The 16,178-nt window shown below is 43.0% G+C and overlaps 1 protein-coding gene across 1 annotated transcript in view; it reads right to left on the bottom strand.

The window, feature by feature from the left end:
- CEP152 (centrosomal protein 152) overlaps positions 1–16,178 on the bottom strand; it is a 77,884-nt gene that overhangs the window by 48,884 nt on the left and 12,822 nt on the right. The window contains exons 3-9 of the mRNA XM_058665283.1: positions 12,151–12,239; positions 11,530–11,923; positions 10,375–10,525; positions 8,651–8,794; positions 7,999–8,138; positions 2,568–2,768; positions 371–518 (exon numbers count right to left, since the gene is read on the bottom strand). Coding sequence (XP_058521266.1) covers positions 371–518; positions 2,568–2,768; positions 7,999–8,138; positions 8,651–8,794; positions 10,375–10,525; positions 11,530–11,923; positions 12,151–12,239 — 1,267 coding nt within the window. The remainder of the gene's footprint in view (positions 1–370; positions 519–2,567; positions 2,769–7,998; positions 8,139–8,650; positions 8,795–10,374; positions 10,526–11,529; positions 11,924–12,150; positions 12,240–16,178) is intronic.

The following is a 16,178-nucleotide window of genomic DNA, read 5'->3' as shown; positions in this document are numbered from 1 at the left end:
CTGTCTCTCTGTCTCTCCTCCTCTCCGTATATCTGACTTTGTAATAAAAATAAATCTTTAAAAAAAAAAAACAGAAACACAAAATACAACAGGATTCTTGAATCAATTTTGCTTTTTCAGGGAAAGAGCTCATCTTAAGACATTTCTGTGTACTCAGCTTATAGTATGCCTCCAGAAATTCACTAGATAAAGGCGGGGCATTGTCTATGTGCACATTCATTTCACTTGAATAGTCAAGTATTAACGATAATGATCTCAGAGTAATTGGGTTATTGGTTATTTTTGATATTTGACACCTGTAACCCTACTGTGTTCCCTCTGCATGTCACCCTGGCCTCCTGGGGAGGTAACAGTCTAACCAGGGACTCACCCGACTGCAGCAAGTGCGCACACTGGTTTTGACTCTCCTCTAGACTTCTGGTCAACCTGTTGATGATTTCAGTCTTCTCTAATTTGATTTCTTCTTGATTCCTTTCCAATTGCTTTACATGATCTTTCAAGTGACAGCAAACATCTTCCTAAACAGACAGTGCCAGAAGTCATTGTCATGATCAGTTTTAATATTAAACCCAAAATTAAGACACATAGTTGGTCATGAAGTCAACTGCACAGTTACCACATGGCAGCACCCCCTTCTCCTAGACGGCAACACGCACAGGACGAGAGACACAACAAATGTGTGTGGTCTCCGATGACACTTCAACTTCTCCGTCTGCTTCCTCTTTTGCAATTAGGCTAATAAATATTGGGTCAAGTTATTTCTAAAACTCCCATCTATTTTCCATTCACAAGGTATTATTAATGCTAAAGTTATTTGTGCCGAAGGAAATGTGTTACATTCCTATTTGCATTTTACATTGTCAGTGTGTGTACATGTACATGTTTAGGTAAACTGCTTTGCCAACACTGAAGAAATCACTACATCTTATTCACAAAAGGCTGAATTTCAGGCACACGGCGGAACATGGAAGAGACAGAAGAGGAGATTGTATTTTTAGGTAATTTTAGTATTTACCACAAAGAAACTAAGAATAAGGAACATAAAAAGTATCTGCTCTAAAACAGAAAGAGGCTTCGGCCTTTGGTGCTCCATCTGCAGAAGTAAAAGCCTGATAGTGCCTCAGTGACGTCACCATATTGCATCAGGGCATAGGAGGGCACACAGAGGTTCCCGGAAGGGAAAGATGGGACAGTGAAAATCACCTGTGCATTTTGTGTTTTATTTTATAATATGGCTATATTCTTTTTTTTTTTTTAAGATTTATTTATTTTTATTGGAAAGGTGGATACACAGAGAGGAGGAGAGACAGAGAAGATGATCTTCCGTCCGATTGTTCACTCCCCAAGCAGCCGCAACGGCTGGAGCTGAACCAATACGAAGCCAGGAGCCAGGAGCTTCCTCTGGGTCTCCCAAGTGGGTGCAGGGTCCCAAAGCTTTGGGCTATCCTCAACTGCTTTCCCAGGCCACAAGCAGGGAGCTGGATGGGAAGCAGAGCTACCAGGATTAGAACCAGCACCCATATGGGATCCCGGGGCGCATGCAAGGCAAGGACTTTGACCAATATGCTATCGTGCTGGGCCCGGCTGTGTTCATTTTAAAGTTTTCAACTACACTTCTGAGGAAACTGAAACTTTTGGCAACAGGTCTATGTTTATTCAGCCTTGGCGCACAGCTCCTAATGCAGGCCGGCTTGAAAAGCACTGTTCTAAAGCACCAAAGCAACACGGCCAACACAGTACATATGCTAACATGAACCCAAGCATGGATGTGTGTGTGTATGTGTGTGTGTGTGTGCACGCACGCAGCAGGAAGTGGTGGGGAAACAACTCATGTCTGTTCTGGAGGTCACAATAGTTTTTGTAAGCAACTAGGAACTAGGAGAAGAAAAACAAAATAGTTACTTTCTTCTCCTCTTCATGGTAATTCAGAAATTATGTTAGGAAAAATACATCATTAAATTTTATGCATTCAGCTTATTACCTAGGATCTTGTTAAACAACAAACTTACCACCCGACTCACAAAATATTTCATTCTCTCTTGGAAAAAGTAATACAAACATTTACTGTGAAACATGCTCAAACTTCATATATATATATATATATATATATATATATATATATATATATATATATATACTGAAAATTAACACTGAAGAATCAGTTCTCTAATCTTCATGGGCAGGTGAATTCCCAAATGCTGGGAGACCCAAAAAATGCTTTCTTTATTTTTCCCCAGGACAACTGCTCAAGTTCTGGCCAACTCTGCATATTTGTTCCTCTCTGTTTGTATTTAGTCTAGGAAAATAGGAACAATGTGCACGAATAATCTGGAAATACAGGAGTAGTGATGTGAGAATTGAAAAAGTCCTAATCAATCTTGGAGGAATGGTTTCCAAAATTACACCTTTAGCATGCATTTAAAGACTATAAAAAAAAAAAATACAGGATGTTATGTTTCATTCACAATCTAACACCTACCTATACAACGATTGACAAAATATCAATTACAGAAAAAGTAACCAGCTTTACTTGTTGATAACATTTGCTCTTTGAAAATCATCCCAACCTGCTCCTTCAGTGCGGTCACTGTAGCATCCAAGTTCTTCTGCAAGGACAACACTTGCTCTTCATACTTCTTGGTGAGGCCCGTGACAATGCTCTCGTGCTGCTCCCTGGCTCGCTGAAGTGATTCGGAATGATGCAGATCAACCAGTTGCTGCTTCAAGCTTTCCAGAGCCATTTCCGTTGTCCTGGATTTCTTGATTATCTAGTAAACACACACACAGAGCATATCCACATACATGCTATTTAACTTCATGCTCTCTGCAGGCTTTACAATCCAACAGTGCTTTAATGAGATCAGGGGTCTGTCACCTGTGTGGCCTAGCTTTTTACAACATCCCTAGCTGGGACCAACCAGGTCCATGGTTGCTGGAAATATTCACTCAGGAAAAAAAAAAAAAAACAAAACTGTAGTTTCCCAAATAAGTGTAGAAGAGGATTTTGCACAATACGATGGCAGTGTTAGTATCAGGTAAGGGATGCTGCTCTTGTATTGGTCTTAATGCTAATCACGCTGTTCTGTGAGCAAAGTGTAGGACATGCAAATGTTGGGTCATTTAAAAATGACAACTGTTCCTTGCTAACCTAATGAAACTTGCCATGGTCACTCACTGAAAGCAAAGTTTCAGTTTTAGATATAACTGCACAATTGGTTATCATTGGCAAAATAATGGCTCCTAAGAAATTCACTACAACCCGTAAGAAAAAATAAAAACCCATGGCTATACTTTGTTACATGGCCTGACAAAAATAAAGTTGCTAAGCAAAATGGCCCTCAAACAAGAGGATTATCCAGGTAAGCCTGATACAAGCACCAGATTCCATAAATGAGGAAATCTATCAATGTCAACATGGAAACAGGCCACAAGCCAAAGCAGGCGACCTCCAGACACGGCAGAGGCAACAAGACAGACGGTGCCTCGGCTAGAGCCTCCAGAGGGCAGTGCCAGCCCTGCTGACCTCTGACTGCAGCCTAGTGAGACCCAAGGAAGACTTCTCATTTTGCTCATTCTGAAACCACTCCCTTGTGGCTATCTGCCATAGCAGCAAATCAGACACTAATACACTTGGTGAATCCAATGCCTTCATTTTTCTTTAACTGTAATTTCTAATATAAAATTACAATGTTACAACCTTTGATTACTAAATGCAATTTAAAAATTTTTTTAGCTATTTTCAGTTTTCAAAAACCTAAAAACTTACTTTATACACACAATTTTTTTTAAAGAGTATTCTTCTGTAAGGCAGAATTTCAGAGAGAAAAGAGAGATCTTCCATCTACTGGTTCACTCCCCAAATGGCCTAAAGGGCCAGCACTAAAAAAAAATTGTTATTTTTTAATTTTTCCACTCTTCATTAAACGTAAGTCCTCCTGCCCACAAGTGCCAAGAACTGTAAATTTTTTAATAAGGGTATCCCTGGCATACCAAATATCAAAGCAACACAAAGCTATAGTCATGACAGTATCCAAGGAAAACACACAATGTAAGAAAAAATATACAGGGCCCGGCGGCGTGGCCTAGCGGCTAAAGTCTTCGCCTTGAAAGCCCCAGGATCCCATATGGGCGCCGGTTCTAATCCCAGAAGCTCCACTTCCCATCCAGCTCCCTGCTTGTGGCCTGGGAAAGCAGTCGAGGACGGCCCAATGCATTGGGACACTGCACCCGCATGGGAGACCCGGAGGAGGTTCCAGGTTCCCAGCTTCGGATCAGCGCGCATCGGCCCGTTGCGGCTCACTTGGGGAGTGAATCATCGGATGGAAGATCTTCCTCTCTGTCTCTCCTCCTCTGTGTATATCTGGCTGTAATAAAAAAAATGAATAAATCTTAAAAAAAAAAAAAAAGAAAAAATATACAGCTTGGGTATATTTTTGAGCAACAATGCTTATTTGACATACACTGACCACCAACCTTATGCCTAGTGCTGGGCCTAGATGGCAAAGCTACAAGGAAGAAGGCAGCACAATACCACTGGGCTCTTGATCTGTTGTTAAAACAGATGTCATCAGTACACTTCTTAAAACTGAGTTTTCCCTTGGCGAGTCATAACTCCCGCTGGTGAACATGTGGTCCAGACCTGGGCATCGGACAAGCTGGGCAAAGTAGCTCCAACAGCTGGCGAATGTGTCAATTGGTAATGGAATAGGGTGGACTGGGCAGGACTGAGCAAACCTTAGCCCACAAGTGAAACTAGAAACCAGGATGGAGCACAGGTCATGCCGAGCTAGGCTCTTGCACCTACTGGTCTGCATGAGCCAGGAATGCTACACCACAGTGTCTAAGGCAGAGGTCGTGACAGGTGAGGGGCTGAGCCAAGCTGAGTCAGAGCAACCACTGGCAGGCGTGTGACTTACAGCTGGGAATAGGCCCAGTTGGGTAGCTAAGGGGACAACCCTAGCTCCGTTGAGATTGCCCACTAAGGGGTGCGTGGCCTGGAATGGGGGCTGTGTTCTGATCAGGAAACGGTTGTAGTCTCCCTTGGCACAAGTGTGGACTGGGATAGGATGCACCGAGCCGGGTCAGACTCCAACACCCTCTGGTGTCCTGGAGGACCAGGGTAGATGTGGGATGGACTAGGCAAGGTCTCAACCCCCAATGAGCCATGTGTGACCCATATGTGGGTATGGATGGGCCGTGGCTGGGCTGAAATATCCAACAGCAAGGACCAGTTTGGGTTGAAGGCCAGTCAGGAAAAACCACTGTTCCTGCTAGGACAGGAGGTGAACTGAGTAGGGCTGGCTCATGGACCCACTGGTATGTGCAAAATCTGGCAATGGGAGAGGTTCTGATGGAGAAGCCTGGGCAACGCCTCTGGCAGGACACAGTCCCTGCAGGTAAGCGCAAGAAGCATGATAGCAAACAGCCCAGAACAGGCCATGGAAAGTTACCCACTGGCATACATTTGGCATGGGTCAGGGGAAGACCAGGCTGAATCAGTTCTCATCATCCACTGGCAAATCCAAGCACCAGAACAGTGTGGTTCGAGCCGGGTTTGGTCGCGACAAAAACCAGTGCACAATACGGAATGCCAAGGTGAGGTTGCCTGTACCGGATGTGACTGCAGCGCCCAACCAGCACATCTGTGAACCAGGAAGGAAGGGGCGGAGCCAGCAGGGGAATAAGGGGTGGTTCCCTTGCTGGACAGCTACTCCCACTGGAGAGTGTGAGCTGGGATGGGGGCAGACCAGACTGGGCAGGGCTACAACACCTGTGCGCCTCACGCGGACCAGATCAGGGAAAAGCCAGGCTGTGCTGATTATTCCTACTGGTGCAAACAAAATTAGAGTGGGTAAGGGTTGTTTGGGCTTAGCTGCAGCATCAGCTGGCAGAAGCTGGCACTGAGGTCTAATTCTGTCAAGTCAAACCACAGAACTACCTGGAGAGTGCATAATCCGGGAGGGGGAGAGGCCTTGGAGGGAAACAGTGGGCTCCTACCTCTTGGGTTACCACTTCCACGGGAGGGCAAGAAAACTAGGACAGGGGCTGGGGTGGCTAGACAGAAGAGCACCCAACAGCATCTGTGTGGGCTGCATAGTCGAGCTGGTTAGATGGAACAAAGCTTTAATACCCGTTGACATGTATGAGAGCCAAATGGGGTGTGGGACAGACTGGACTAGTCTGCTACACATACTGGCAAACCAGGGTAGGGGGCGGGCCTGGTGGGGGTTATTGTGGGTCGCTCCAACTAGGCTGCAGCCCCCACTGGTTTATGCAAGGGCCGAGTATGTGTTGGGCAGAACCAGGCTGGACCACAACACCCATTGGTTCCAGTGGAAGTTGGGGCTGAAAACAAAACCAACTCAGCAATTGCAACCACCAGCTGATCAGGGCAATAGACTGTGCCGAGCCCTGTACTTGCTAGAACATACAAGAATCTGGTCTGAAAACACCTCAGACAAAGTTTCTTTGGAGATCTCCCCAATCGAAATGCTGGACTCAGAACTCTAACCAAGAAAAGACAGAAGACAGAACAGGTCAATCAACTATCTCAGCTATATGTTGGCAGCGAAATACGGGACAAACAGATACTCTATGATGGACTATGTCAATCAGTGGATTCGTCAAAGACCTCATCGTGCTTGGAGTGGCAAGATTGGCAGCGATTCATAATTGGTGAACTATCAAAACCACTTGAGCAAGACCCTAGGAACATGCCCTACATCCGGGACCTGGGGAGGGTGGGAAATTGGGTGGGCCTTCTCCCTTAATACCCCCCTTTAAACAGGAAGGAAACAATATGGGAATAATAGTCTTACCCACTTTCCCATAGCCCTTCAACCTTTTTACCCTAATTAACTATGTAAAGATTGTCAAAAAATAGTAAAAAATAAATAAGTTTTTTAAAAAACTCAGTTTTGCATTACCAGTGTTATCACTTCTTCTACCAATTTTTTTCATGTTGAGATTTATAGTTCAAAATAATTCTATGCAAAACTTTTAAATGACTCGGTTTTTTCAAGGTGCTTTTCTGTTATATTGCATTTTAATGTTTCCTCTTCAGCTAACTATTAATGAGCAGTATCTATTAGATATTAGATTACTAATCCTCGAAGTGTCAATGTTCATTCTGCTCTTACATGATTTGGTCATATCATCTTGAATTTTTTTTATGGAAGAGATTTTCAGGGCATCTGGTAACATAGTATAATAAGTTGACACTTATTTTTATTAAAGGGCTGTCTTACAAAAACTATTTTAAATAATTCCTTAAGTTTGAAGGAGTACAAGTTGAACTAATGCAAACAGCAGTGATAGTCTTTTTCCCTCAAACTGTGGAATGTCTTCAAGTAGGGATTGTCATTAACCTTAATAAAAATGAAAAAACAAATAAAAACAGATGTCATCATCCAACCTGAGGGAAGCGAGGGAGAGTTGGGGAAGGAAAACCTGAAAGCAGGGGCTTATCGAACAGCACAGAGCTGTTCAGACACGACAAGTCCAGGTATGTAAAAATACCAGACTGCCTGAAGAGAGTTAAACAGCAGTCAGGCAATGGTCATTTTAACACCATTTTTCATCTCAGAGAGAACAGGGTCAAAGGCTGTAAGGAAGGGCATGACATAATCAGAACTGCATTCTAGAAAATGGTTCAGATGATCTTAAGAGGATTTGTGGACAGGGAAAAGCATAAACTCGTATGTAAGATGGTGAAATCCTGAAGGACAGCATTGAAGACACCAGCAGAGCCGAGAAGCGGAGGTCCCCAGTCAGGGACAAATGGTGAGCCGATCAGCAGTTTTGCTCCTCCAGGTGACTTGAGCGTGGAGCAAGGTAACACAGTTCCTCCACACTCAGTCCAACCTGACCAAAACTTCTGTTCAACAACTGGAGTTAACCTTTGTTAACCCTTTGTATGGCCACCTGGGTAATCCTCTTACTCGATTAACCTCTGTTAAGTAACCTTTTTACCATAGATAAGCAAGGTAAGATACTTGCCTTTTCTTCATTGGCTTTTAAGGCTTGTATCTGGGTCTCCAGTGTTTTGATTTGTGCTTCAAGCTGCATCTCTCTTTCTTTTCCATTCTGAAAGAGTTTCTGGGATTCCCGAAGGCTGATGTTCAATCCATCTTTTTCATCTACAAAATTTTTACAAATTTTATAATAGTCTGTCACTGTGCAGGTACCTCAACTGTCACCTTCCCTATCACATAATTCAGATCTGTATCACATAATTCAAACAACTAAATGTTAGCCAATTTGGAGAAAACCAAATTTAAAAAATGGCAAAACTACCTGAATAACACCAAGAAAAACCATCCTTGGGCCCCTGCAACCATGTGGGGGACCCAGAGGAAGCTCCTGGCTCCTGGCTTCAGAAAAACCCAGCTCTAGCCATGGTGGCTATTTGGGGAATGAACTAGCAGATGTAAGATCTGTTTCTCTTTCAAATAAAAATAAAACAAATATTTGAAACCCAGAGAGAAGTAATTTAAACACAGTGTTCAGAAGCTCTGGGGTTTGTTTCTCTTTGACTTCCTACGAGCCCTCTGCGTGCCTCAATTCTCCTAAGCTTCATACTCAAAAGGAGGTTTTAGAAGGAGATATTACTGCCACTGGTAAACAAAAAATCCAGCAGTCATTCTCTTACCTTTGACTATCAAAAGCTGGTGGTTCAGATACCGAATCTGACGTTCACTTTCGTTTAACTTTTCAACTAAGTTGTCTAGTTGTCTCTCTTTTGCTTTATTAAGAACTTGAAGTTGGATAATCTGCATATTTTCTGCAGAATCTCCTTTGGAATTAAAGATTGTTTATTAGACACAAACTCAAAAATGTATGTTCAGTTAGAAAAATGTTTTTCAAGCTGTGAACACAGCTTATTTGAGTACCACGAAACCAATTCCTCCGTCTGCTGATCCAATCCAAAGTGGCCACAATGGCCAGAGCTGAGCTGATCTGAAGACAGGAGCCAAGAGCATCCTCCAGGTCTCCTTTGCAGGTGCAGGGTCCCAAAGCTTTGGGCTATCCCCAACAACCCTCCCAGGCCACAAGCAGAGAGCTGGATGGGAAGTGTGCCTCCGGGACAGGAACCGGCGCCCACATGGGATTCTGGTGCGTGCAAAGCAAGGACTTCATTCACTAGGCTACTGTGCTGGGCCCCACTGCTCCACTTTTAATCCAGCTCCCTGCCAATGTGCCTAAGAAAGAAGTAGAGGTTGGCACAAATACATTGGCCCCTCTGAGTGGAGTCCCAGGTTTCTGAATTCAGTCTAGTCCAGCCCAGCTGAGGCAGCCGTCTGAGAACTGAACCAGCATATGAAAGATCTAACTGTCCCTTCCTGTTTCTCTATAATTCTGCCTTTCAAATAAATAATGAAATGAATCACTATCACCATAGCACAGCAAGCTAATTCCCTACCCTATGATGTAGACATCTAATATGGGTGCCACTCTGTGCCCCAGCTACTCCACTTATGGCTTGGAAAAGCAGTGGAGGTTAGCCCAAGTCCTTGGGACCCAGTACCTACGTGGGATACCTGGAAGAAGCTCCTGGCTCCTAGCTTCAAATCAACCCAGCTCTGGCCATTGCATCCATTTGGCGATTGAACCAACAGAGGGAAGACCTTCTATCACTCCTTCTCTCTCTGGAAAAATCAGCAATAAAAATTAAAAAGGGAGGACTGGCACGGTGGCCTAGCGGCTAAAGTCCTCGCCTTGAACATGCCAGGATCCCATATGGACGCCAGTTCTAATCCCAGCAGCCCCACTTCCCATCCAGCTCCCTGCTTGTGGCCTGAGAACACAGTCGAGGACGGCCCAATGTTTTGGGACCCTGCACCCGCGTGGGAGACCTGGAAAAAGTTCCAGGCTTCTGACTTTGGGTTGGCGCAGCACCGGCCAATGTGGTCACTTGGGGTGTGAATCACTGGACGGAAGATCTTTCTGTCTTTCCTCCTGTCTGTATATCTGACTTTGTAATAAAAATAAATAAATCTTTAAAAAAAATTACAAAGGAAAAGGATAACAATCATATAAAGACATACTTACAAAATTTTATTTTTTTTATTATTCTAAACTTCATACTTATAAGAGTGGAGAAGACAGACATAAAACTGTGCCTTCCATTCAAAACTTAGCAACCCCTAGACCATTTTAAGTATACTCCCACCCAGCATCACCCCACCCAGCGTCGCCTTTGGAAAACTTACTTTCTGGATTTCAAATCAGCCCACTCTACAAACGTGAGCACTCTGAAATACCACAATTCTATTAATACTTTTGGAATGTTAATACTGGAAGGTGCTGAGACAGCTGCTCGGTGTTTGACCCTCTCCAATATTATACTGAACAATAAACAAACTTGATACCTACTTTCATTAACACCTAAAAATTGTTGTTGCAGCCCTTCAAATAGGTCACTTCTTGCCATATCTGCGGCTGGTGAACCATTATTCTGGGCAGAAGAATTCTGAAAAGGTTTGTATGTCACTTTATATGTTTCCAAAGCTGGGCAACTGGGACTCTGTAATGGACCAAACTGCTATTATAACACGAGAAATAAAATGAGCAATTAAGATTTAGCCATTTCTCTCAAAATTACTTATTCCCTTAATTTTATGTTACAGAGGTTCCACGGCAATACAAATTTAATATACAAATCTTTGATGAAAAAGAATATTTACTGTTATTTGACAGTTAATTGATGGTCTGCAATGTATCATTTACAAACAACTGAAGTTTTACTTGTGAGCACTCAGTGGGCCTGATTTTATTAAGCACTCCAATGATATATGCAAGTGCTTTGTGACAAAAGATGCAGATGGCAACATCTTTGGAATGTAAGACTGCACATGATCAGTAGCAAGAAGAGGTGATACAATGACTCACATGCAGTACATGTTCACAGACTGTATGGAATGAGTCACCTGACAGACAGGGAAAATGACCACCTTAAGGGTAACACACAATAGCTATTGGCCAAATGAGGCATTTATTGTCATCAAGCAATTCTGAGAAGCAACTAAGCATATCCTGAGGTCTTACTATTCACTACATTGTCATATTCATCCTGTTAACCACTATATCATCATTCAGAAAAGTTGTCAACTTTGCAGCATTTCACCTAAAATTTGTGAGATGAGGCTAACTGAAGAAACTAAATGTTTTCAGCTATACGCAGTTCCTCTTTTAAAAACCATATCCAGACCCCTTCATATAGACCCGCACTGAAGCTCGGTAAAGCAGAAAAGCCAGAAGCACCAGTTAATGAGGAAGGTCATTCTCGGATGCACTTAACTTTTAATGTTCATGTATCTCTTTCCATAAAACCTCCACCAGAACCTTCTGACTCAAGACCATACTTACATTAGATTGTAAAAGGGGGAGAAAAAAAGGATGATTAATTCAGCATTATCCTGAACAAACTTTTGTAGTTAAATCATCTTAAATACACATATATCTTAAACACACATGCATCAGACAAATGCCCACACACGTGTATTGTTTAAAGTCAAATTCTTAGAATACCTGAAAATGGTTCCTTTGAGGATCTGAAAAGGTAATCACGTTGGTCGGCTGGTTGTTAAATTCCTGCTTCTGACCACTGAACGGCCTGAAGCTCTCAGGAAGGCGATATAAGTCAGTCTCTTCGTATTTACTTGGAGGACTGTAACCACTGCCACCTTCATCTCCGCCTTCCTCGAGATGATACTCCAGGGGTTGGTCTTCATTTTTACTTCGACTTTCATACAAGCCCTGCATTTCATGAGTCACAATTAGAAGAACAGAACAAAAGCACCAAGATCTGTTTGCGTGCTCACCAAAGCCATCAGCACACCCGACACTCACATTTACATTTTGTGATTTGGGCAGCACTTGATGCTCACTCCAACCCGCCTCCAACTGCTCAGAATGGGGTAGTCTTCAGAAAAAAAAGAAAAAAGTCAGCACTTTAGATTTTAAAGCCCCATCATTTTTTTCAGACGTAGATAACACAACCCCACGATTTTAACACGTTTTCCCCTCCAACCCTCAACTAGTTTCGAGAACTGATCCACAATTCCAGAATTGTGTAAATTATCATTGCCTGAAGAGATTCAAAAGACACAGAACTGGAAGACAAGAGGGAAGGGCATCTGAGGTCCTTACTGTCCCTCCAGGCCGTCTTCACTGCAGTCCGGGGAGGAGAGGTCGTCATCCAGCATGTCATGAGGAAGGTCGGTGAGCAGCTGCTGCAACTGAGGCAGGAGAGCCGGGTCAGCCTCACACCGGCTGCAACTCAAGACGCCAGCCATGTGACGCTGATGTTGACCCAACCAAAGTCCTAATTCCTCCACTTCCTTAGTTCTTTAAATAAATGTAAGTAAGGGCCATCATTTCACTTGGGAAAAAGAGAATGTAGAGAATCACTACTTATATTAGAAGGCACTTTTTTCCTACAAAGGCATTTAAATGCACATATGCTAAAACAAAATCGGGAAATTTTTTATGGAAATACAACAAGCCTTGATAGTGATACAATCATTCTACTGGACAGTCTTGTAAGTCTCAGAATCCTATTCTTTCACCAACTATCAGACCTTGAAGACTTGACAGACACCTTGCAGGGAAATCTGAGTAACCAGGTGCACTGTGACAGGTGGTGACAGCAGGTGGCCTTGGAGGCCTGGGGCTTTGAGAGTGCGAGACAAACCCTGGGGAGCAGACTATCTAGGAGACAACCCTCTAATTCCAATAATGGAAAGCTATATGATACATGGCTCTTAGGAAACATTTGAGTAGTAGGAGAGTTAAGATTCAGTTTTCTGCAGATAACATCCTCAATAGCTGGGTTGAAGTGGTAGCCTAGTAGCTAAAGTTCTAGCCTTGAACGTGCTGGGATCCCATGTGGATGCTGGTTTTAATGCTGGAGCTCCACTTCCCAGCCAGCTCCCTGCTTGTGGCCTGGAAAAGCAGCTGAAGACAGCACAAAGCCTTGGGATCCTGCACCAACATGGAAGAGGCTCCTCGTTCCTGGCTTCAGATTGGCTCAACACCGGCCATTACAGCCACTTGGAGAGTGAATCATCAGATGGAAGTTCTTCTTCTCTGTCTCTCCTCCTCTTTACATCTGACTTTCCAATAAAAATAAATCAATCTTTAAAAAACAAAATCCTCCCTAGCAACGTATTTCCAGAAAAAGCACATTTTTAGCATTTTATCAATATAAACTAAAGAGACAATACAAATCTACTGACGTTTCAGGCCTGGCACTACAGCTCAGTCACTAAATTCTAGCTTTACATGCACCAGGATTCCTTATGAGGTGCCAGTTCTAATCCCGGCTACTCCACTTCCCGTCCAACTCCCTGCTTGTGGCCGGGGAAAGCAGACGAGGACGGCCCAAAACCTTGAGACCCTGCAGCCATGTGGGAGACCCGAAAGAGGCTTTTGGCTTAGGATCAACTCTGCTCAGGCACCGTGGCCACTTGGGGAGTGAACCAGTGGACGGGAGATCTTTTTCTCTCCTCTCTCTCTAAATCTTCCTTTCCAATAAAAATAAAACCTAAAATTCATTGAAGTTTCAAGAAAAACTATAAAAAAGATGAAATTGTGGAATTTCCACATCTACCTACAACTCCCTTCAAATTCCAAGAAAGCATCTTAAAATCTGTAACTGTAGGAGGACAGCTGATTGGACATTGGTAAGACGATGATTAATTGAATCTGTAGAACATAACAAAGAGATACCTCCAAGCAAGGGTTGGGAAGAACCGATGGGATCTATAGACAGGCTTTGGGAACTCCCAATGATCCATATATAAATTCCTTAAACCCTCCTCCCTTATCCTGTATGACGCTCAGTCTATAAAAGTCTATGATGCTGCTCATAAACTTTGGCTATCAATCATCAGTTAGCAGTTCGTGTGTGATCACTGGCTCCATGCTCCAGTCCATCACTGCCGGACAGCAAACAGAAACACTAAGAAGATTCAAATATTACATAATTCAAATAGCATGTAGGGGAATTCCTATAGTGACTTCTTAACAAACTAAGCACCATTTTAGCAAATCCGTCTAATGTACATAAATTAATCTCACAAAATAAGGCAATGAGTAAATTTTAAAGATATTGAAGAAAAAAATCAATAAAAATAAATCTTTAAAAAAAAAAATAGCAAGTTGCCAGTGCTGTGACACAATGGGTTAAACCACTTCCTGGGATGCCAGCACTGCATCTGAGCACTGATTCAAGTCCCAGCTCCTCCACTTGTGACCCACTTTCCTGCTAATACACCTGGGAAAGCAGATGAAGATCCAAGGAAGTGACCTAGATGGAGTCACAGGCCCCTCACTGGCTGGCCCGGCCGCAGTCATTAAGTCCCATTTGTGGGGAGAACATGTGGATAGAAAACATTTCTTTTTCCTTCTCTGCCGCTCAAATAAGTTTTAAAAAATGTTTTTAATTTCTTAAATGCCACTCATATCTCAATCTATGACAGATTTGCTCCGCATTTTCTGTCATTAGTTTAACAGAAATGGAGTGTGATTTCAATACACCTATGAGCATTATTTTTAGAATAAAAAAAAAACAACTTCACTAAACAAAGACATTTGTTAATGTTAAATAGATACATTATAAAAAAGCAATCTGTGGAGCTGGCTCAATGACTCAACTGGCTAATTCTCCGCCTTCAAGCCCAGAATCCCATATGGGAACTGGTTCATGTCCTGGGAAAGCAGTGGAGGATGGTTTAAAGCGTTGGGCCCCTGCACCTGTGTGGGACAAGGGAAGAAGCTCCTAGCTCCTGGCTTCAGATCGGCTCAGCTCTGGTGGTTGTGGCCACTTGGGAAATGAACTAGAGGATGGAAAATATTTCTATTATCTCTGTAAATCTGCCTTTCCAATAAAAATAAATAGAGCTTTTAAAAAAAACTCTGAAACGAATATCCCAAATTGTTAACTGAGTTTTATTAGTAAAGTAAAACAGGGAAATGTGTATGCAATATGGGAAGTGGGTAGGGATACTTCCTCACTTCCATGTACTTTTCCGAATTCACTAAATATTGAAAAAAAAAAAAAAAGGAAAAGAGAAAGGGGGCGGAGCAGGCCGAGGGGAGGGCAGGGGGTGGTCCTCAGTCTATCTGATTCCTTAAGCATGAATCAAGAAAAAGACAGTCTTTCCAGGGAACAGTTACCTTCACCTTTCAATTTGTTTGACACTGATATTAACAACTGCTATTAACAACCCTAGCTCCAACAAATGAGAAGTCATTTGGAGGATCAGACACAAGTGACTGAAACACATAAAAACCAAGAAACAAGCACCTTGCTAGCGTATTAATTGTCTCAAGCGAAAGGCAACAAAGCCATTCTGAAAGACATGAAATGCATTGAGCTCAAAGAAAAAAAAACAGATAAAAATCACCTCCATGAGGTCTCTCAAAAGCAGCCCAACCTGTTTGCCTGTAATTACACATCACCGCTCTGAAGGAAGCGGGGATCCCCACATATGACATTGGGTAAAGCAAAAAACATTATACTTACATCAAGTAAGGACTCCTGAATGGAACGGATACTTTCTTGTAAACCTTCGGTGAGGTTCAAGTACATAGCCTTATACTTCAGGGGATCCTTGACAGGAAGCCGTGGACAGGGCATTTTTCCCCGTCTTCCGCCTCCACAAAGGCAGAGCAAGGTACCCGACAATGAAGCTGCTATTGTACCTTTCTTTGTGACACCCAAGAAATTAAACTGCCATCTGTGGTGGCAAATTCGTTTGAGCATAAGCAAGCAGCTAATTTAAAATGCTCTGGGATCCAGTAGATCAACTTACCAACTAGCAGAATCACCGCAATAGTAATGAGAGTCTTACAAGGTATTGTACATGAATGCTAACATTTTCTTCAACACCTTAATTCACTTTCAGAAAGTTACTCCATCAAGTTGTTTGGCATAGTTCGGTCCTATCCCTGGACTTCTGTTAACTTGCAGGGTTGAGAGACCCTGAGGGAAGTCAAGTCCCCCCACTCACGATGCTCGGAGGCAAAATCCCACGCACACTGTTTCTAGGTGCTCGGATCAGAATGTGCCTTCAAGCACACCATCAAACACATTTGGTTCTTGGTCACTGAACCTGTGCTGTAAAACACAGAACTGCTCCACTGACCTAGGCATGTTCCCGGAAAGAGGACTG

This window comes from Ochotona princeps, chromosome 6 (genome assembly GCF_030435755.1).
Source record: "Ochotona princeps isolate mOchPri1 chromosome 6, mOchPri1.hap1, whole genome shotgun sequence".
Taxonomy (NCBI): Eukaryota; Metazoa; Chordata; class Mammalia; order Lagomorpha; family Ochotonidae; genus Ochotona; species Ochotona princeps.
The sequence above is the reverse complement of the archived record's forward strand: the minus strand, read 5'-3'. Positions and strand labels throughout refer to the sequence as shown.